The 20,697-nt window shown below is 31.3% G+C and overlaps 4 protein-coding genes across 8 annotated transcripts; 1 reads left to right on the plus strand and 3 right to left on the minus strand.

Annotated features, from left to right (window-relative positions):
* Positions 1-393: 393 nt before the first annotated feature.
* Positions 394-3,342, minus strand: aft (cap methyltransferase 2). The gene is made up of 3 exons (XM_085193552.1): positions 2,640-3,342; positions 2,170-2,355; positions 394-1,945 (listed from the first exon to the last, which is right to left on the minus strand). The coding sequence occupies exons 1-3, from the start codon at positions 3,129-3,131 to the stop codon at positions 533-535; spliced, it is 2,091 nt and encodes a 696-aa protein (XP_085049678.1). The 5' UTR covers positions 3,132-3,342; the 3' UTR covers positions 394-532.
* A 3,938-nt stretch (positions 3,343-7,280) lies between these two features.
* On the minus strand, positions 7,281-12,328 carry LOC146534908 (uncharacterized). Of its 2 annotated transcripts, XM_085193561.1 has the most exons (5): positions 10,953-12,328; positions 10,458-10,874; positions 10,225-10,284; positions 9,368-9,421; positions 7,281-7,495 (listed from the first exon to the last, which is right to left on the minus strand). In XM_085193561.1, the coding sequence occupies exons 2-5, from the start codon at positions 10,723-10,725 to the stop codon at positions 7,362-7,364; spliced, it is 516 nt and encodes a 171-aa protein (XP_085049687.1). In that variant the 5' UTR covers positions 10,726-10,874; positions 10,953-12,328; the 3' UTR covers positions 7,281-7,361. The 2 variants fall into 2 exon arrangements, 1 of the variants encoding a protein (XP_085049687.1); XR_014878464.1 differs by lacking the exons at positions 7,281-7,495; positions 9,368-9,421 and having other exon boundaries at positions 9,696-10,376.
* Positions 12,329-15,866: 3,538 nt separating this feature from the next.
* Positions 15,867-17,636, plus strand: LOC146534909 (RNA-binding protein 45-like). The gene has a single exon (XM_085193553.1). The coding sequence runs from the start codon at positions 15,867-15,869 to the stop codon at positions 17,334-17,336; it is 1,470 nt and encodes a 489-aa protein (XP_085049679.1). The 3' UTR covers positions 17,337-17,636.
* Positions 17,633-20,561, minus strand: LOC146534910 (uncharacterized). Of its 4 annotated transcripts, none has more exons than XM_085193557.1 (3): positions 20,434-20,561; positions 19,595-20,037; positions 17,633-19,105 (listed from the first exon to the last, which is right to left on the minus strand). In XM_085193557.1, the coding sequence occupies exons 2-3, from the start codon at positions 20,012-20,014 to the stop codon at positions 18,956-18,958; spliced, it is 570 nt and encodes a 189-aa protein (XP_085049683.1). In that variant the 5' UTR covers positions 20,015-20,037; positions 20,434-20,561; the 3' UTR covers positions 17,633-18,955. The 4 variants fall into 4 exon arrangements, with proteins under 4 accessions (XP_085049683.1, XP_085049684.1, XP_085049682.1 ...); XM_085193558.1 differs by lacking the exon at positions 20,434-20,561 and adding an exon at positions 20,203-20,329; XM_085193556.1 differs by lacking the exon at positions 20,434-20,561 and adding an exon at positions 20,273-20,303.
* Between the last annotated feature and the right edge of the window lie 136 nt (positions 20,562-20,697).

Below are 20,697 nucleotides of genomic sequence, written 5' to 3' on the forward strand. Positions count from 1 at the left end.
TAAAAAAAATCTCGCAAAAATTAAAGATAAAGAAGCAAAAAATATATACTTAATGTATACTTAGTGTATATAAACTATAAATCACGCTGTATTTCGCACACATCAGGGTAGGTAGAGAAAAACTAGTCTTAAGACACTTCGTTGCCCACTTCCTGCCGAATTCTGAAGGAATTGCTTTGTTCAGTGGCGGAACGCTTTGCTTCGACACAAGGGAGAAGAAACTGAAAATATAAATGTAAATTAATATTTCATTTCCTCGAGTTTGCGCCCCTGCGCCGCGAGTCACGATTGGCCTCTAGAAATAATAATAGTATTTAAAAAAATCGTACTATTTTTTTATTTAATAAAATAAAATTATAGGAGCGAAATTAAAAGGGTAAATAAAACTTCAAATAACATTCAGAAAATATGTAATTACACTGTGACATAGAACAACGAGAATACATAGTTTAGCTCACAAGAATAAATTAGTTTAAAAAAATACTCTCTACAGATATCTTAAATGCATTTAAAAGTTGAATTATTAAAACCTTTAAAGAGATTGTTCAATTGTGTACAAGTGTTCCATACATCTATTTCTGTAAAATGTGTTATTATAAAACACAATATTATTGAAAAATTCCCCATCATTGGTCACTTGTACCGGTAGAATATTTAGAACATCTTTCATATTATCACTTCTAACTTTATCACATTCATTATTAATAACATCAAGATAATTCAAAAAGGATTTATCCCGCAGTTTGTTTAGGACAATGCTCCCGCAAGATGCAAAACCAGTCTTCTCGAAACACACCTTAGATAGTATATAAAGAGTGCTAACATTAAAATGAGTTAAAGTATTAAAATTCTTTAGCAAAAGTGACTCCCCTACATCCATCTCCTTTAATACACTGAGCAATGATTTAAAACAATTCTTCTCATATACATTGTAACTTTCTTTATATTTATATTCTGGAAGTAATAATATTTTAGAGACCTCACTTTCAGGATTATTAATATTGCTTACTTGTCCTCTCGCTTCTTTTAATAGAATAATCTCTTTGAACTCTTCTTCGGCTAATATTTGTTGATATAATTTGAAAATGGGTACAAAAATGAATTTGGAACTATTTACTTTTTGCAAAGGTCTCCCATATGTAAATAAAATTTCAATTTTCAAATTTTCAACTCGAGCCATCCACCGGACAGGTTCATTAATTAAAATAAGTGGATTTGACAAAAGTTCTGCTTGTAAGAAAGCATTTAAATTCTTTAATTTCTCTTTAAGAGACATTTTTGAATATAACTGTCTCTCAGTATATGAACCACGATGGTAGCGTGGATTAGTGTTTATTTTGTTTTCCTCATGCAGAATTCCCTTTAATATCTCCTGTTCAAACACAATTGGTTTCAAATTATATTTCCAAATAAATTCTGAAGCAACAATTGATCTTATTTTCTTCATATCTCTGTGCAAAGCAATGTTTTTCTGCATAAGATATGCTTGGAGATTATTGTTTATGACCTGACATTGTATTGAACAGAAGTAATAGGCACAATCTTCTACTTGCTTGAGAAATGTTTCTGGGATAGCTTCTAAAGGGAATAGAGCCTTCTTTGAATATACATCTGTCCCATATGTTGATTTCAATATAGGAATATATTCATCTAAATTAATATTGCTCTTGTAATCAAGACATACTGCATAAACTTCAGAATTGCCTTGTCTCGATGTAACTGGCTTATATATATTGACTTCATTGAACAGATGATTAATAAGATATAAAAGACTAACAGTAGAATACTCAAAAGTAGTGAAAAGCTTAAAAATCAAAGTTCCACCCCGGCTCAGTGTTTGCAATGCAGTTATAATTTCACAATAATGTAATGGAGACGTCACTTCTTCTTGAGCATCAGGTTTTTGTAAACAGTCAATTGATCCATCTGCCGTTACTAACATTACCTGTAAACAAGAATAAATTTGTACTGAAATGAAATACTGCTTCACGTTTTTTAAGTGTTGTGCAAGAAAACCTACATAATTATGTTCTCTATTTTCACCCTAAACAACAAAGAGGATTCAACTCTTAACAATGGTATTTACAATCAGATATTGTCCTACAGCACCACAATGACCTAAAAATTAATTTAAAACAATAATTATTATAAAAGTATCAAAAAATGTACCTTTCCAAGATCTTTAGCCTTTTCTATTATAGCCTGAGCATTCTCCCAATCCATTAAGTTCCCAGTGTTATCAACACCAAATAGCCAATTGTCCAAAGTGTGGAACATGAAGCGGTCATCACTTATCATGTTTGAAGGAGAATTGCCTTCATAATAAGGGTTCAGGGTGTTTGCTAACCATTTCCACTGAAAAATTTAAGCAAGTATTTTAAAAAAGCTGCTTTTCTCTTTTTTTCAGATAGGATAGATAGAGGGAGTCTAGTGTTAAGACACTCTGTTTCCAAGTATCACTCATTTTTCACTACAATATACTACAGTGTGTCAGAACTTAACACCCTGCTTTCCTACCAGAGCATAGAAATAAAAATAATTTAAATGTATTGTTATAATGGCATTTACAATCAGTTACTGCTTCATTACATCACAACAGGTACCAAAATTGTATATGACATTTTGGATTCAAATATTACCTGCATATTAGGATGGTTTATTTTCAAATAATGATTCAAAGATGTAATGAATGCACCAGGAGCCTCACAAAGATGAAGTGACACCATTTTATTGCTAGTGCTTGCTTCTTTTGGCACAACATTATATGTACAGGTACATTCATAAAATTTAGTCCAAGCCTGTGTCAAAAATTCAGGGTTTATGAGACATCTTATTTTCCAGCCAACCTCTCCAGCAGGATTACGACGCCGTGTATGGCTACTCCATTCCTCAATACTAAAATCGTTTAGTTGACTTTTATGAAAATTTAGTTTGGTTTTCTGTGATTCTAAACTTTTAACTTTCCAAGGGGGCGCTGAGAACCAAGAGTCACGGTCAGGTAGCTTCCACTCGCTGTTGAATTGAAACTGATATTTTTTATTAAATAAATCGTTTAACTCATCTTCGAAATCGTCGCTTCTGAAAAATTTTTGTCGCGAATATGAAAATATGTTTTCCGACTTGTGAAACATTTTCAAGACCGCCTACGACGATTGAAAAAAATACTGCAATATTATATTAACTATAATAATAAAATTAGGAAACGTAATATTACTATAAATGTTTCATTATAATAAATAAAATACTTATTTTGGAATGCGTAATTCAAAATTATGCATTTTCCAATATATGTGTCTGTTGTTTACAAAAGAAATTGCGTTTGCGAATGAAGAAAATACAAACGTCAATCCACAGAACACATTTACTTGCGTCAATCAATATCAATAGACTCAAATAGTCATACGGCCGGTTTCTGAATTGAGTAAAGTATAAAATCCACAGAACACATTTACTCATAAATTGATAAAATCTCAACTGAGTATTCTCAAATGGTTAAGCACGCACTTAAGTGGTGGGAACATGTTCTTTTATATATATATGTAGAAGGAAGAGATTAGAACAGATATTATATTATCTTAGATGTTTAATGATTAGCTTTAATATTATTATCTGTAGCAACTGTTTATAATATGACTGGCTGTGTTCATGTAAAAATGACAATGTGTCAACACATTTGTATAGCTTTGGAGGAAATGATCGAAAAGACACTAATTGTTGATTATTGTAGAATTACGATTGGCTGACTTATGTTTAAAAGACTCCAACTTGACTTTTATTAGACCAGTGAGGTAATTTGACCAATAACGCGGAGGCTTATGCCTTGAGTAGAGTCGTGACGTGTGAGGGTGAAGTTCGATTTTAAAATAAGGAGGAAGTTGACGATCGTAGAATAGTTTTGTCTTCTGATGTTTTGACGATTCTGAAATGATGCAGTCTTCTGTTCATGTTTTGGAGAAAGGAAGGACTAGTGACGAGTGTCACGAATCTGCTGCGTTATTCCTGTTTGCATTAACCCACAATGGAGCCCACAGGTCCAATAAGAGTCATTTGCGAGCAATCTCCTACATCAGAAGTAGGATCGATGCAGGCGAAGAATAACATTAAAGTACAGAGAGATAAAATCGACGGATGGCGTGCCTTATTGGAAACTCAACAAAACTACATGTGCCTCCTCATGGAAACATTACGCCGTCCGCGTCCCCAGAACGCTGCCAAGCAGATCGTGATCGTGTGAATTCTACTCAGAAGATGTAAAAACAGATGCTCGAGCGTGGCAAACAACTGTGACCATGTATTTGGTGGATCTAAAATGTCAGGGGAGTAATCTTATCCTTATACTTAGTAAAGCTTTGAAGGGTTTTGCTGCTATTTGGCTTTTTAATATTGCTTTTCTAAGGTGCAATTTAAAGAGTTTGTTTTCTGTCGCACCGCGACGCTGCAAATACGAACGCAGCGACTATCCTATCCTATATCTTATAAAACAAAGTCGCTTTTCGTGTCTGTCTGTTGTTTCTAACTCTTCTTCTAAACCAACCAACGAATTTTGATGCGGTTTTCACCATTAGGTCGAGTATTTTTCGTAGAAGGTTTATATATAGTTTATTATTTGTATATGCTTATGTAAATTAACATAAATACGATAAATGTGTATAAAGTCCTATCCGTTGAGACACTTTCGCGCTGCTTCAATGGTAAGTACTATATGAAAATAATGTACAGGAGTATTGTTCCTTTTAATAAGATCTACAAAAAAGGCCGCGACGGCATATTCGTAACTTTTAAGAATAACGTGTAGTGATCATATTTCTGTCTAAAAATTGTCATTTCAATATATTTTTTATTGTGAGGGATATTTTTCTATAATGGTATTAATCCTTATCCTTTAAAATACTTTATTAAATTTCTACGTTAAACGAAGATAAAATTTGCTTTTTACACTTTTTCGAAATTGCGAATAGTTTTACAGAAAAACATATTTAATTGTTGACACGTCCCGCCGTTCACACATCAGCTGTATGTTACTCAAGTTTCACTTGTCCCTTACTCTCAGCATATAAGTAAGTACATTAGTTACGTTGGCCATTTAATGTAGATCAAAACTGTCTTTTACTGTTTTTCATTTTAATAAGAACTTTAGAAGTTGTTACAATATCAAAAAATCCTTGCTCGGCTCGCCACTCGCCATGCGTCCGCCGAGCCCGCCTGCCTTACACGCATCGGTGGTTCAGTGGTAGAATGCTGGCCTGCCACGCGGGCGGCCCGGGTTCGATTCCCGGCCGATGCTTTCTATTTAATTTTCCTCACAGGCAGCTTCGTAGTGCTTGCCTTTCATCAGGGACAGAATACCCTCTTCAGCATTAACCACAAGCTCGAAAAAAAAACCCGCCTGCCTTTATAGCAACGAAGATTTAGATGCGTTTGCACGTATTGGATAATTGGAGTTGAATGTATTATTTCAGCGCGATATATTTGGTTTCATATTTTTTGTAGTAGTTATTAGTAGGTAGGTTTTTGTTTATAATTTCTTCCGTTTAAAAATAGTCATTTAAATATATTTTAATAAGTACTTGAAAAGATTAGTAGCACAGATTTAAAATTACGGTACCTACTAAAAAATCCTTGCTGTGTAAAACAATTGGAAAATCCTTATTGGAATTACGAAAATGCGGGTTGCATTAGGGTTTAATTAATTTTCACATTATCTTAAGTGCTTTGCAAACATACATTATATAAATAATCCAGTAGTAAAAGCGTCAGTAAACCCCGAGAAGGAGACTATCTGTCCGCATAGTCAAATAGAATATTTACTTCTCTTATGTTACGTTATATTGATTTAGATAAAGAGGACATAGCAGTGGCGATGATCGTCGCACATATTTGACAAATTAAATTACGATTTCAATGTAATATTTTCAGAAGAAATAAATACTCGTTGCAAAATGATGACATTACAAACATGACAAAATCTAATGACATTTTTCTTATAATAAACGTAGTTTGCAATAATGTAAAACGAATAATGATAATATAAAGGATACCTAGATTAAGTACAATTCTAGTTAAATGTTATAAATGTGAGAAGTGTTGTAGTGACAAATCATTTGAATGTTTCAGCCAAAAGCCCAAATAAGATAATTTCTACTTCCAATCGCTCCGACTTCACAGCAAGAAGTGTGGTTTTGAAGGCTACGTGGTGTCGTGGTGCTCTAACACTCAACGAGCTGCCGGAAATAATTCGACACCTACCGCTATAGTAAAGAGAGTGGACGTATGCGATGTTACATCTGTCACTGCATCTGTAACTTTGTACAATTTGGTGAGCAGTTTTCATTTTGTTGTGCTTCCGGTGCTGTCTGTTCGCTTATCAAAGAAGGTATTGCTCTGCAAAATTTCTGGTAGTTTGTAACATACCCCTGCTATTTTAATGGGTATTGGTTAACCTAGTGTATTGTGCTAGTTACAAATTTCGCTTAATGTCATTATAACGGGTCTGACGTAATTGAGGCCGTAGTGGCACGGCGGTTGTGGGTTCGATCCCCACTCGAAGAAGTGAAATATTTATTTACGTTTGTTTCCATTTTCTTCGCTGTGGTGTCGAGGTGAAGCGCGGCGTTGAGTTCTGCCACTCATCACACAATGCCTCCGGAATACGACAGAAAGTGAGGAACGGAGTGTCTTAACACCAGGTTTCCTCTGCCTATATTGTTGTGTGCGGGATGAAGCACGAAGCTGATTAATAAATAGATTATGAAATATTTGTGTGGTTCGTAGAGTTGTTATAAATTTTGATAATTTAGATACGGAAGTTCAAGACGATTATAACTTACTGAATCTTTTACATTATTTTGAAGTATCGTTCGTGGTAGGTACTCTTATTAACAGAAGAAAGACAGATGAATTAGAAATAAGACTAGTAGCCCCTTATAAAGCTGTACGGCGTTGGCCTTAGGTATCATCTTAGTTCCGACGATAGCTATATAGTGCGTAAAAAAATGTGGTTACTATCAGCAGGAATAATCAGACCGAGTAAAACAGCCTCGTGATGGCGGGGAGGCCTGCAAAATTCTCTATGGCGAGGTGGCCTTTATGTAATTATAATAATAGAGAGATTAAAATAAAGAGAGCTCGAGGGAGTATGAGCATTTTTGAGCATGCCTGTGTAGAGATTTATTTTTGGTTTGATTTCGGATTTGATTTAAGCCCTTTAGTGTTTAAAAAAAAATGTTTAAGACATTAATGTAGTATATGGTGGTAGCATTAATTAAAGAATATTATGCGAGGTTAAAGAATTTATTTGAAAGCTGGAATTATAAACGAAATGTCAGGATTGGCCGAAAATTTCACATACACTATTTTTTTTTTTATATACAGAGATACAGAGTGAAGCTGAAAAAAAATAATAATAGGTATTTAATTAAAACCAACCAACCATCATCAGATGTGCATTCTATGTGTCTGGCTGACTGAACACCGCTGGGTGAAGGCTGTGCCGAGTCTGAAAATGTATGTCAAACACAAGAAATATTTAATACAATAAATGTTCTTTTGTATTATTATATACTAGCGGACGCGCGCAGCCTCGCCTGCTTATTTGCACCCCTAGGAGGTGACTTCTAAAAAGCCGTGAAACACGTGTTCAATGAAATATTTAAAAGAGCCTCAATTTCAAATTTTATAACAATCGGTGCCGATTTATTTTTTTTTTCCATACAAACTTTCAACTTTTAGGGTTAAAATTTTTCAAAATCCCTTCTTGGTGGATGTCCAGATTACGAAAATAAACATCTGTCCAAATTCCACGTGTCTATCATCAGCCGTTACGGATGTGCGCGCGTCTTACCCCAGTCAGTAGGAACATGTCCTTTTATATACGTATATATAATAATGTTAATTATTCCACTCTCGAAATAAAAACTCAAGTTGGGTTTCTGCCATAAATACAGATTTATTTAAAATTTTATTTCTATTTTAAAGATACACAGGTAAAAAAAATAGCCTCACCTGCAATAAATACAGAAAACAACATTAAAAGCTTTTACTCTAGGTGATTTGTTAGTTTAACTATTATTTTTATTACAATTTAATATTTTACATTCAACTGACATTGCAGACATTGGAACGGCATATTCAAATTTAAGAAAAATAACGCTTCGAGTAAATGAGGATCGTTATTTTTCTTATATATATATATATATATATATATATATATATATATATATATATATATATATATATATATAATTATATATATATTATTAATCAAAAATTGATCTCTTTTCAGCATACTTAATCTATATATATATAAAAGGACTTGTCCTCACTGACTGAGGTAAGACGCACGCACAGCCGTAACCGCTGTGCGTAGAAACGTGACATTTGGATAGATGTTTACTTTCGTAATCTGAACATCCACTAAGAAGGGATTTTGAAAAATTTTAACTCTAAAGGGGTCAAATAGGGGTTGAAAGTTTGTGTGAAAAAAAATGTAAATCGGCACCGATTCTTATAAAATTTGAAATTTAGATTTTGAAAAGTATTTAATTGAATACGTGTTTCACCGTTTTCTAGAATTCACCCCCTAAGGGTGCAAATAAGGGGTTGAAAGTTTGTATAGATTTTTTTTTAAATCGGCACCAATTTTTATAAAATTTGAAATTCAGACTCTTAAAAGTATTTAATTGAACACATGTTTCATGGTTTTCTAGAATTCTTCCCTTAAGGGTGCAAATAAGGGATTGAAAGATTGTATGGAAAAATTCTTAAATGGCCACCGATATTTATGAAATTAGAAATTTAGACTCTTAAAAATATTTAATTGGACATGTGTTTCATGGTTTTTTTAGAATTCACCCCCTAAGGGTGCAAATAAGGGGTTGAAAGTTTGTTTGGAATAATCTTTAAATCGCCACCGATTTTTATAAAATTAGAAATTTAGACTCTTAAAAATATTTCATTGAACACATGTTTCATGGTTCAATAGAATTCACCCCTAAGTACGCAAGCGAAGCTGCGCGCGTCCGCTAGTATTTATATATTATAGGTATGTTTGGCGGCTGCCTGTCATCTAAATTTTTAGGTTAGCCAGATCTTATAGCTTAAAACGAGCAATTCTTGTATATATGTATGTATTTGGAAACAATAAATTTAATGTAAGTAATTTTAAGGAAAACTTGAAGACCTGCTACAATATCATTACAATACGAAGGTAAAGTCCAATTGAACTTTTTTTAAGTCCTGTCTTTTGTGATTGAACTTTTTTTTGGGTCCTGTCTTTTGTGAGAAAAACTACTATTCGAAACCCTTGATATTGGAAATTAATGTCCAAAAATTTATTGTCTGAAAGCGTGATTCGTATTCGTATAATTACCTCGTTTCGATGTCGACCGTGATCGTAGACCGCTAGGTCCAGGTTGCGTCTCGTCTGAAATAAATATGAAAAAAAGACATTTTGAATTCTACTACAAAGTTTTGACCAATTAATCAGAACATACAACATTACTAATTAAATAGACTCGAGTGCATTTAATGTTTGGAATCGGCATGTATGGTTTTTTTATAAAATTTAATAATGAAAAATCAAAATTTCCAATTTGGTTAAAAAAATACAGATGTGATTGATCTGAAGCTAACAATTCTAATAATAATAAATAGACGGTATTCAGCCACGTTTTTGTTCAATGAGCATTTATGCCAGATACAAAATATTCCATTTTATGTTTATGTTATTCTACTATTCAACTTCTACGTCATAAGTATATTTAATTATTGAGAATTACAAATATATATTATGAAACTGAAAGTGACGTATTACAAAAACGAATACTTAGTTGATTGTTACAATACTTTGTAAAACATAACATTCGATGGGTCTGGTGCAGAGCTGGTAGCGATAGGTGCCCTCCAGCTGGGAGTAAACACATGAAAGTTATAAACTCAGCTAAACACATGAAAGTTATAATAGTGTTGAGAAATTCCAGTTGATTTTTACGATTTGCTGGTCTTATTACGAGTCTCATATTAATACTAAAATAAATTAAACAATATTCAGCCATTTGTCAAGAGAGGTATTCATTTTATGTGTGTAATAGTGGAGGTCGAATCCACAATGATATAATATGTAATATATGTGATGTATACGACGTTGATATGTGATGTAAGAACATAAATAATATATACACAATTACACAACAGCGGAGGCATGTACAATAAAATATATAAACCTACCATCATTCATAGAAGGCTCAAGTACATGGTCGTTTCCAACATACGTTGAAGGCTCTAGTCCTATGAATAAAAAAAATCCAGTATGAAATATTTAATTTTACAACCTTTACTTCTCTAAATCTCGACAACATATGATGGTGAGGATTTGGGTCCTTAAAGAGAATAGGTACATATTAGTATAAACATTTAAATGAAGTATTAGTTAAATATTTATAAAAAAAACACTTAGGTACCTGAGTTGTTCTTTTTTGAACCCAATATAATCGCATTCTGCCTCGATCCATTTATATAGACTGATCTTGTAAAATAGGTCAATGGTTGATCATCGTCGACGGAAAACTGGGTGTCAACTGTTAAAGTATATTTCGATCGCAAAGATGCTTTAAGAGCAGTTTTTCGGATAGGATTGCGACGTTGTTTTACTTTATGTTTGTTCCTTATACTTCGTTTTAGATTTTTCTTAGGTCCAGATCTTTTCAATAATGAACTTCTTCCAGTCATTTGTGTTTGGAAAAGCGATTTTATAGGTACACTTGGAGTTGAGTTTACTTCAATAATCGAGCTGTTATCGGGTTCTGCGACTATATTTTCAACAGCATCAACATTTCTTAGCCTTTACAAAATCACTACTGGTTTGCGCTTGTGAATGTCTGTAAACAATACATTACAACAACAAATAAAAAATATTAATGTATGCAATTCCAAAACCTCATATAAATACTACTAACTCTCCAAAGATATGACATACACGTCTTGAGCAAATTTTCTTTGCGCCATAATTTTTCTGTAAAAAGAAAAGCATACAATAAATATTTTGTAAAGCATACAATAAATATTTTAAATATTTAAGTATAATATAATAATCTTTATTGCTGAAACTAAACAGTACTCTAACTAATCTACTCTAATATGTTTACCTAATATGCGACATAAACAAAATAATAAACGTCAAACAAAAAACAAAATAATAAAAAAAATATGCGTCAAACTGTAATCATTTTCGTTTTCGTTTTTCGAATGAGCAGTATGCTGCTGGCCATATCGGCCTTGCTTTTTTCTTTTTTTTTTTTTTTTTCGGACTTGACGTTAATGCTGTTAGCCCTATTGGCCTTTACAGCGACACCGGGTGGGTAGGGCAGAGAGTACTCTGTCCCTGAAAATATGCAGGCACTATGTGGCTGCCTGTGGGGGGTGCCGACCAGGCCCGGTCGACTTCTTAAGGAGCTTGGGCGACATACCTAACTTGGGACCCGTGGTATTGCTATATTAATGTAAAACTACTAATTAGTAGTTTTTCTAAGAGTATTTTTTTAAGAATTTAATTTTAATTCACGATTAAATTACTTAATGTTTAATAAATAACTTTCTTTATAATATTTCATGTAAGCAAGGCACCTTGATAAAATGTTTTTCGATATGAGAAACAGTTTATGTAACCGGTATTTAAAGTACAGTAGTAGGATTATGTTTTGATATGGCAATGGTAGCATTAGCATTTGCAAATGGCGAACATACTACTGCGACTTAAACAAGCAACCTGTTTTTAGCATTTCTGTTGTATTTTATATTTAGATTTCTATTGTTGTTCAGTTGTTCTCTCTGTTTGAATATTTGGATTTAAAGTACGGGAGACAATTTGAAAAGTAGATGCCTCAAATGTTCCCTCGTGAAGATCCTGAAATTTCCAATTCACACCGGTAAGTAATCATTAAGTATTAACTTCTCTAGATAAAGTCATATCTTAAATGTTGTACTTTTTCAGTTGTGAAACTTGGGCCAAGTTTTGCGTCCCCGAAGGCCTATGGTATTCTATCGATTTTCAGAAAAAAATGTATGGTGAACATAGAATGTTATGTTGCCACCATTTTGAAAGGGCTTCATTTGTCAATTTTATTGAAAAAAAAATACTGTTTAGAAAAACTGTTCTATTTATGTACATATTAATAATCATACATTGGCAATGTATTTTCATCCAATTATATTTTATTTTCAGAATCAGGTAATCAAAGATTTAAATTTTCCACTGAACAACCAGGGACATCACATTTTCCTGCAAATGTTATACCAGGGCCATTGCAAAGAAGGGTATTGACAAGTATTCAAATGGTAATTCAAGTATATTATTAATTGATACTGGTTCACTTGTAATGACAATATATTTAACTTAAAAACCTATCATAATAAATAGCCTATCTTATGGTAACAGTGAAAAAAACCTAAATCAGATAGATATATACGTAAAAATAAAATATTAAATATTAATTAATAATTTTAAAACTTAAACACAGATAAATTTAACAAAATACTAATAGTTACAACTAAAATTACATTAATCTTAAACAATTTCTTAAATTTTCTTTTAATTGCTTAATCAAGAAGATTCATCTAACAATGATATGTTGATTTTAGTTTCTGTAACCTGACCTTTATTACCTCTTGTTATTTTCAGGATTGCTACCTGGAGAGGCAACAGTCACTGCAAATTTAGGATTTATATGGATAAATTGTTTAGCTGCTGAAATAATGATTCTGCAGATCGAAAGCCACACCAACATGACTGACAATTCTTCATTTGAAGAAAATGTATGTCTTTTTTGTCTAACTCAATCATTTGAAGAAAATGTATGACTTTTTTGAAAATTGCACATTTGTCATAGCTCGCCCCAATGCAAATTTTGTGATTCAGTTTTAAAATTGAAACATACCGATAATATATATACACACTATACACTACACCTTACACACTTTTATACACTTTTATGGACTTCAAAGATTATGATAATGCTAAAAAGAAGTTAAACTATGTATCTGAAAAATTTTATAAGATTTTATGTCTTGAGAACTGTGCCACAATCTGCAATAATTTATACGAAACATTATCATATTCTTTAAACCTCAAAAAACTTGCAATCTGCAAATTGGAAAAAGATGTAAATTTTAGTTTTCTTGCCCAATGTGAGGAACATCTTAAAGAAAATGTTGATTTTATATGTAATAGTGCCTTCCACAACAGTAAAAAGATTTTGTTTAGTTAAAAATAAACAATTTGCAGATTATCAGAAATTGTTAAAAAGGAAAATAGATATGTTAAAAATAAGTAATTGTATATTAATGTTAGATTTAATTTGACCAACACTGTATTAAGTTCCTTATACCTACCTACTTTATTAATTTTATCTTTGTCTGTAATTTTTTAAAAAAAATAAATTCAATAATACAACAATCAAGTACAACTGCCCACAATCTTATAGGTTAATAAATATATAAATTATATATTTTTTGCTGATTATGTTCTATTAAACTTATAAAAATTAAAATTGTTATTTTAACATATAAGGGCAAATTTGTCTTGTAGCAATGTTGTAATCTTTAGCAGTATATTTTAATTGTTTTGCAGAAATACTGTTTATGTAAATATCATTAAAACAAATGTTTATAAGCAAAATATCATTAAAACAAATGTTTAATAACAATAAAGAAAATGTAAAATGTTTATTAGTTTTATTTCTGCATTTATTTTTTATTATTGTACTATATATAAATTATTTATTTATATTCTTTATTGCACAAAAAAAAAATAAAAAAAAATGTACAATAGGCGGGCTTAACGCTAACAAGCATTTTCTACCAGCCAACCTGTCATGTGGGAGAACAAAAAGTGTAGGCGTGCAAAAATAAAAAAAATAAAAATAAAATATCAATTTTGAAAATACATACAGATATATAATAAATACAATATAATATATACAAACTAACAAAATATTATATATATATATATACACAAACATAAATACATACATATATATATATTACATAATTTAAATAATAATACTTCCAAATGATTTTGAAGGAGTAATAATTCTGGCTTTTGAATAAAAATCGATTTAAAGCCAAATTTTGAATTTCCCGCAAGTTGTGTTTCGTTGGGCATGCTAAGAGATGGCAGCAGCATCGTTTTGTCACCCATTTTTTAGTATGAAGTGAACATTCTTTGAGTAAATGTGTTCTGTGCTTATCACTGACATAAGTATGGTTTGAGAACTGTCAAACGTGTTTTGCTCAGTTTTGAAACGCAAAATATGTTGAAAAGCATGAGTTAAGCACGTGTTCTGTGACCACGCTACTCAGTCAAATGCTCAAATTTTGAGAATGGTTTGAGAGAGGTTTGAGAAAACTCAAATGAGAAACAAGAAAATGCTTAAGTAACAGTTGAGTACAGTTTGAGACTTTCTTCTTAACTTCAAATACTCAATTCAGAAACCGGCCGATAGTCAATATTAAGAAGTTGCTTGTATGAAATTTTAAAAATCTCATTTTAATTCAAAGAATAAATACATACAAAATATTAAGCCTGAAGATTATTGCTTTATGTAAGCACTTACGGGCTTACTGTGTACCCTAAGGTTTAAAAACTACGTAATTGTCTTTTTTTTTTTCATTTTTATCCTGTATCCCGCCAGGTATACACTGGTAGCAGCTGTACACTGTTAGTGTTGACAAAGGGAATCTGGGAACTTATAATGTTAAAATACTCCGTTTCTATTCCGCGAAATTCAACGGCGTGGTCTGTCTTGTTACCAGAAAGAATCAAATCAAATCAAATATATTTATTCAAATCAACTTAAATGTTACAAATTGCCTCTTGAGTGAAGAGGAGTGCGTTGGTAGCCGTACTAGTATAAACTGTGTCACAGCCACCAGCGTCTTTGCCCCTTAAACAATTTTTAATGACGTTTTAGACTTTTCAAGCATTAATTATCGGTTAAATATTATAAATATAAAGTGCATAAACATAAAGTGGAAAACAAGAAACACTATATAATCTTTCAAAATCGTCAAAACAAAAAAAGAAAAAACTAACTAGACTTATAAAATTACTAAAATTACTATTAAGAAGGAGTGAAAACATTAAATATTTTATTTCCCTGAGTGGGAATTGAAGCCACAACTGTCACACTATACCCCTGCACCATGATAGCCTCATAATAAGTATATTTTATAATAAACTTCAAATTCCTAAAATAATTCTTATTTTACTACAAATGTTGTCGAAAGAGTAGTAACTCAACATTTTTCTATATTCGTCTTAAATGGCACTTCTATTGATCCCATACAACCAGTATAAAAAACATTTTTTACTGTGTGGTACATGTAAAAAGAGTATTAACTTGTACTTGAGTATAATATATTATTTAATATTTTATATTGGACGCATTGTTAAAACGTAACTTTAAGTCTAAAAGTGTTTCTCTCCACCCCTTTTAAAGGTACTATTTTTTTAGGTTCAAAAGTTAATGTCAAATATCAATGTCACAGTTTTGAATTGACAGCTGTAGCAACAAATTGTATATTGTTTTTTCCTCATCTGTTGTTCTTGAATTGAATGAGTATACGTAGCGTAGGCCTTCATAATTTTTGTAATGGAAGGTATTTAAACAAATTAGAAATATTAGGTTGATAGCAGCAGTAATGTTTTTCATTTAGGAAGACAATACATTTACAAGTGATATTTAACTAACTATATGACTGTGCCCGAAGAGATTCCTATGAAAAGAGCGTGACGATTGACTGAATTGTTTGACTTGATTAGTGACGCAACAGAACTTTTAACGACGACCAGCGGACTTCCACAAAGTATCACCATGAGCTTTGCACGTCCCGAGCGGAAAGATGAGCCTCCTCATTCAAGAATATTTGTTGTTTGCAACAAACAGCTGAGAGAGGATGATTTACTTTCGCGGTTCGAACGTTTTGGAAAAATAGAAGATTTGTATATGCCAAAAGACCGTAACTCTGGCGAATCCAAAGGTGTAGCTTATATTAAGTATGACAAGACTTCATCAGCAGCGGCTGCAATCAAGGAATTACATTTAAAATTTATTGGTAATGACAATAAACCTATGAAAGTTATGGTTGCAGTAAATAAAAATGAAAGTACACAGAATGAAAATGAAGATAGATATAAAAGATTATTCATTAAAGTACCAAAAGATTCCGCGGAATCTGAAATAAGACAACATTTTTCCAACTTTGGTAATGTTGAATCAGTCCATTTGCAAAAGGATAAAGTAACTGACACTTGCAAAGGTTTTGCTTATGTGCAATATAAAACATTCTATGAAGCTGCTAAAGCTTATGAAGAATGTCATAAACATTATAAGCCTGTCTTTGCCACACCAAGAGACGACTTAAAAAGAAGTAGAAACAGTTTAGATTTTGATAATATGATTGTAGGTAAAAATAATTATAACACTAATGATAGATATGGTCCGCCTGACAATGAATATGATAGGAATGGATTTGCAGTAGGTAACTCTGAAGAGACTAGTACTATCATAGTAAAATGCTCTCCACAAGTTCCCCAAAAATGTATAGAGCAACTTTTTGATGTCATTCCTGGCCTAATTCAATGTCATTACTCTGTAGACACTTATAGTGGTATCTGCAAGGCACAAATAACTTATAAAGATAAAAAATATGCTGAATATGCTATTACAAAATTAAATAACTTTGAGTTTCCATCAGGAGAGATTATTTCTGTAAGATCACAGAAGCATACTTTGAGCATGGCTGCTAATCACTTATCAAATATTGCAAATAATTTCAAAATGGCTGTAGATTCAGGAACACCTGACCTAAAAGTATTAGCAGATGCCATAGCCAAAGCATCTTCTTTGATTAAAGCCGCTTCAGGTCAGATTGACTTAGATGAGCCTCAAGATTTCAATTTTTGTAATGTCACTTTACCTCCAAAAAAACCAATAGTAGATATTAGTAGTAGAGTTGCTCGAAGGTTGTTCATCATCTGTAAGCCCCAACCACCACCTATAGCCACACTACAGGATGTATTCTGTCGTTTTGGAGATCTCATTAATGTGTCCACTATACCCAACAAAACTTTTGGGTTTGTCAAATATGCATCTGAGAATGCCGCTCAGGAGGCAATGACAACTTTGGATGGTGCAATTGTAGTTGGTATAAGATTAAAGGTTTTGGAAGCTGATGAAAAGCCATCAAAACCTAACGAAAAAAGTACCAATGAACTTGAGCCTGTTGAAAATTCTGACTACGATAAAAACATCAAAAGAATGCGACTGAACGACAAAGACTAACTTTTCAGTCATTTTTGACTCTACTTTGATATGAGCGGGACTCAAGTTGATGACATTTGTAATTGTTTTGATATGACATCTTTATGTTGAAGTAACACAATACAATTTTCATTCTTCTGGTTATATATTTTTTTTTTTACATCACTATTATTTCTTATTATTCCTTTCTCAATTTCTGTTATGCATTTGATAGTGATATATTTATGAAGTCTTTCTATATATTCATTAATATTTAGTACATAATATTTAGTGTTAATATAATTTATAATAAAACTTATTTAAATAAAAATACAAACTGAGTTTACTTTTTTTTTATTAGATTGTTTACAATTTACAAGAGTATGATGGATATGTTTGATGGTATGTTTAATTCACCATTAATGCTTAGCATTTTTAATATTTTAATTCTAAAGTAAAAGTACATTATTACAATCAGATACAATATTTATACATTATTAGATATTGGTAATAAATTACATTACATCTTCATGTTATTTCTGTTAAAGAATAATAGTGGACACAAGTCACTAGAATAATAGTAAACATAAATTGAATAAAATAAAATAACAAAATGAGATCAACATAAAATCACTATAAATATAATAAATCAGTAAAAATATTTTGTCTGTACATTTAGTATTTTTGACTGAAATGGATAGAGGGACACTTAAAAATAATAATAGAAAGTAAAAATATATTTTTTTAATTTCTTGTCTGTCTGTATGTATGGTCACGCTAATCTCTGAAAATACTAAAACTATTTAAGTAAAACTTTCACCAATTTCTTTATTTTAAGCCAGCTTAACATCTACAGTGTTTTACCAAAATTGGTTCATTAAAAAAAGCTATAGTCTTTTGAATGAACTGAAGGCATAAGTTTGCCTGCAAATATATAGCAATCCATATCTATACTTATAATAAATCTGTATTTTAAACGGACTTTTAAAACAAGGAGAAGGTTCTTAATTATTTTCAATTTGATATTCGATTATTCAATTTGATTTGGGTATTTTTTGTAATATGGAATCATTACAGTTATTTTACAAAGAATTATGAATCTTTACCCAAATCAATAATTTAACATTTAAGTATGTTTCTGAATGAGCAAATTAAATTATTCATTGATATCAACATATTTGACTGTCAGTCAATTCTGTTTATTAAATGAACAACCATGTAGTTCAAGCAGGCGAAGCCGCGGGGGGGGGGGGGCGCTAGTAAACAATAAGCATGTTTTACAATGTTACACATATTAGAATAAACTTAACAACTAAGAGATTAAATATTAAAAATGTTCAATATGTTTTGTAAAAGTTGATATTTTCTAAGATGATGTAGCACCCAAATATTGATCCAATATAATACAATGATACATTCACATAAACTTCACTATTGAAAATATGGAACTTTATACATATTTTGACTTATTTTTACCAATCTCCAACTTTAAATACCCAATACACTGTTTTGTTTTGTTCAATTTTGTTGTATGATGAAACGCACATGGGTGACCATCAGCATTTTACAAATATTTATTAGATAAATCAATATTTTAAGAGCATACATGGTAACAATAGAAAAATTATAAAAACAAAAATATATATTAAGAACGCACATAATTACTTTTTATTGTTTAATAAGTATGAAAGTTCATTAGTGCTAAATAGTAATTTGTTAATGAGGTCTTCGTAAACTACAACTTTGTCATCTTGCTTGGTTAATACCCAATTTTCATTATTTTCACTCAATGTTGTCTTAGCTTGCACCATCTAAAATAAATAATGATTAGAAATCTATATTTTTATAAAAATTGTATCATGTTTTTAGACTCATGTTGTATCCTGCAAGAACCTAGTAGACATTTCAAGAAAACTACTTATTATAAATGCAATTTTCAAGATATTACAAGTTGAGTTCTATATCTCTTTATTTAGGAAATATATAAAAAAATTAAGATAGCAGGATTTGAACCTCTTGGAAATCACCCAAGTGCTCTGCATATGGATTAGTGGTAACCACTAATCCATATGTTTTCATCAAGTAATTTCAAAACTCTTATACACTATTTTATTTATTAAATATTTTTAATGTTTTTAAACAAGCAAGAAAAATACTTGTTTCCTAAACATATAAATGAAATAAGTGCAATCAAAATTATTTGTGCATAGGTACATCAATGTAAATGTATTGTGATCATATTATTTTTTGACTATTTTAAATAATAATATGATCACAACTGCTTAGGCTTAAGTTGTCACCTGGGTAAACATGTTGATATCTTTACACAGCATATCCATTTTTGCTTCCAAGTCTATATTTCTTTTGCCAACATTGGTTTTAGCTGATTTTATATTTGCTATGCGTTTTCCAAACTGATCCAAACTTGAAGCACATTCTTCCCAATTGATGTGATCAATTTTATTTTGAGCTATTTCCTGTTGAGACTTCAGAGTGGTTATATTATTTTTTATGCTTTCAGCGTACTTTTTCACATCAGCAATCATACTATCTAAATCTATGTCCACAGTATTTTGAGACATATCTGGCAGTAACAAATTAGGCGTCGGTGTGACTAGAAACTGCGATATATCTTCGTGTCTGAGACCATTAATCTGTTGTGACTTACTAGCTTTTTGTTGCTCAGGAATAGTATTCATCATTGTAAATATTTCAGCCATCACCTTTTTTGAGTCTTGTAATTCTGCAAACAAGTTGCTCGTTAATTCTTCAAGTTCATCCAATTTAGATGTTAGTAGGTACTGTGAAAACATATCACTATTGTTTTTTTCGTTCCCACTCATTTTATTAGGAAGATACTGATAAATTATTAAATAAAGTGACAAATATTCCCTAATACAAACTATACTATAAGTGTTAGACAGCACCGAAAATTATTGATAAATAAGTTCAACGGACACTAGGGAATAGGGATGTACCGAATAGCTGCCGCATTTGATTATATTTTTATATAAATTTATTGTGACATATATTGCTGATATGATAAGAAGAAATATTTTAAATTAAAGTTATATTCTATCAGTACACCAGAAATATATATATTTAGTGAATAAGGATAATAAGGTATAAGAGGACTAACCATACCGTAGGTACTGTATAAGAGGTATACCGTATTATAACTAGTTGTTTATTCTTGAGTATAAAAATGCAGTTTAATTATGTTTCTTTTTTTATAATATGTATGACGTGACGAGTTTTCAGTGATTGTAAACTTGTAATTGTAACCCAAAGTAGTTGGTACCATAGTGTACTTTTTCAATCGAAGTAATCTCTACTCTAATCTGTTGTTGTAAATGTCATAAATGATTGACGTTTGTCAGTATTTGGAAATATTTATATTTTA

This window comes from Heliconius melpomene, chromosome 11 (assembly GCF_056956725.1).
Source record: "Heliconius melpomene rosina isolate 202511_hmr_F chromosome 11, ASM5695672v1, whole genome shotgun sequence".
NCBI lineage: Eukaryota > Metazoa > Arthropoda > Insecta > Lepidoptera > Nymphalidae > Heliconius > Heliconius melpomene.

Coding starts and splice junctions, on each gene's coding strand:
- aft (XM_085193552.1), bottom strand. CDS start 3,131: ATGTTTCACAAGTCGGAAAACATATTTTCATATTCGCGACAAAAATTT. Junction 2,356..2,639: donor TAAACCATCCTAATATGCAG/GTAATATTTGAA, acceptor TAAATTTTTCAG/TGGAAATGGTTAGCAAACAC. Junction 1,946..2,169: donor AGGCTAAAGATCTTGGAAAG/GTACATTTTTTG, acceptor TCTTGTTTACAG/GTAATGTTAGTAACGGCAGA.
- LOC146534908 (XM_085193561.1), bottom strand. CDS start 10,725: ATGACTGGAAGAAGTTCATTATTGAAAAGATCTGGACCTAAGAAAAAT. Junction 10,285..10,457: donor TTCAAAAAAGAACAACTCAG/GTACCTAAGTGT, acceptor TTTTATTCATAG/GACTAGAGCCTTCAACGTAT. Junction 9,422..10,224: donor TGAGCCTTCTATGAATGATG/GTAGGTTTATAT, acceptor TATTTATTTCAG/ACGAGACGCAACCTGGACCT.
- LOC146534909 (XM_085193553.1), top strand. CDS start 15,867: ATGAGCTTTGCACGTCCCGAGCGGAAAGATGAGCCTCCTCATTCAAGA.
- LOC146534910 (XM_085193555.1), bottom strand. CDS start 20,137: ATGAGTGGGAACGAAAAAAACAATAGTGATATGTTTTCACAGTACCTA. Junction 19,106..19,594: donor ATATCAACATGTTTACCCAG/GTGACAACTTAA, acceptor TATTTATTTTAG/ATGGTGCAAGCTAAGACAAC.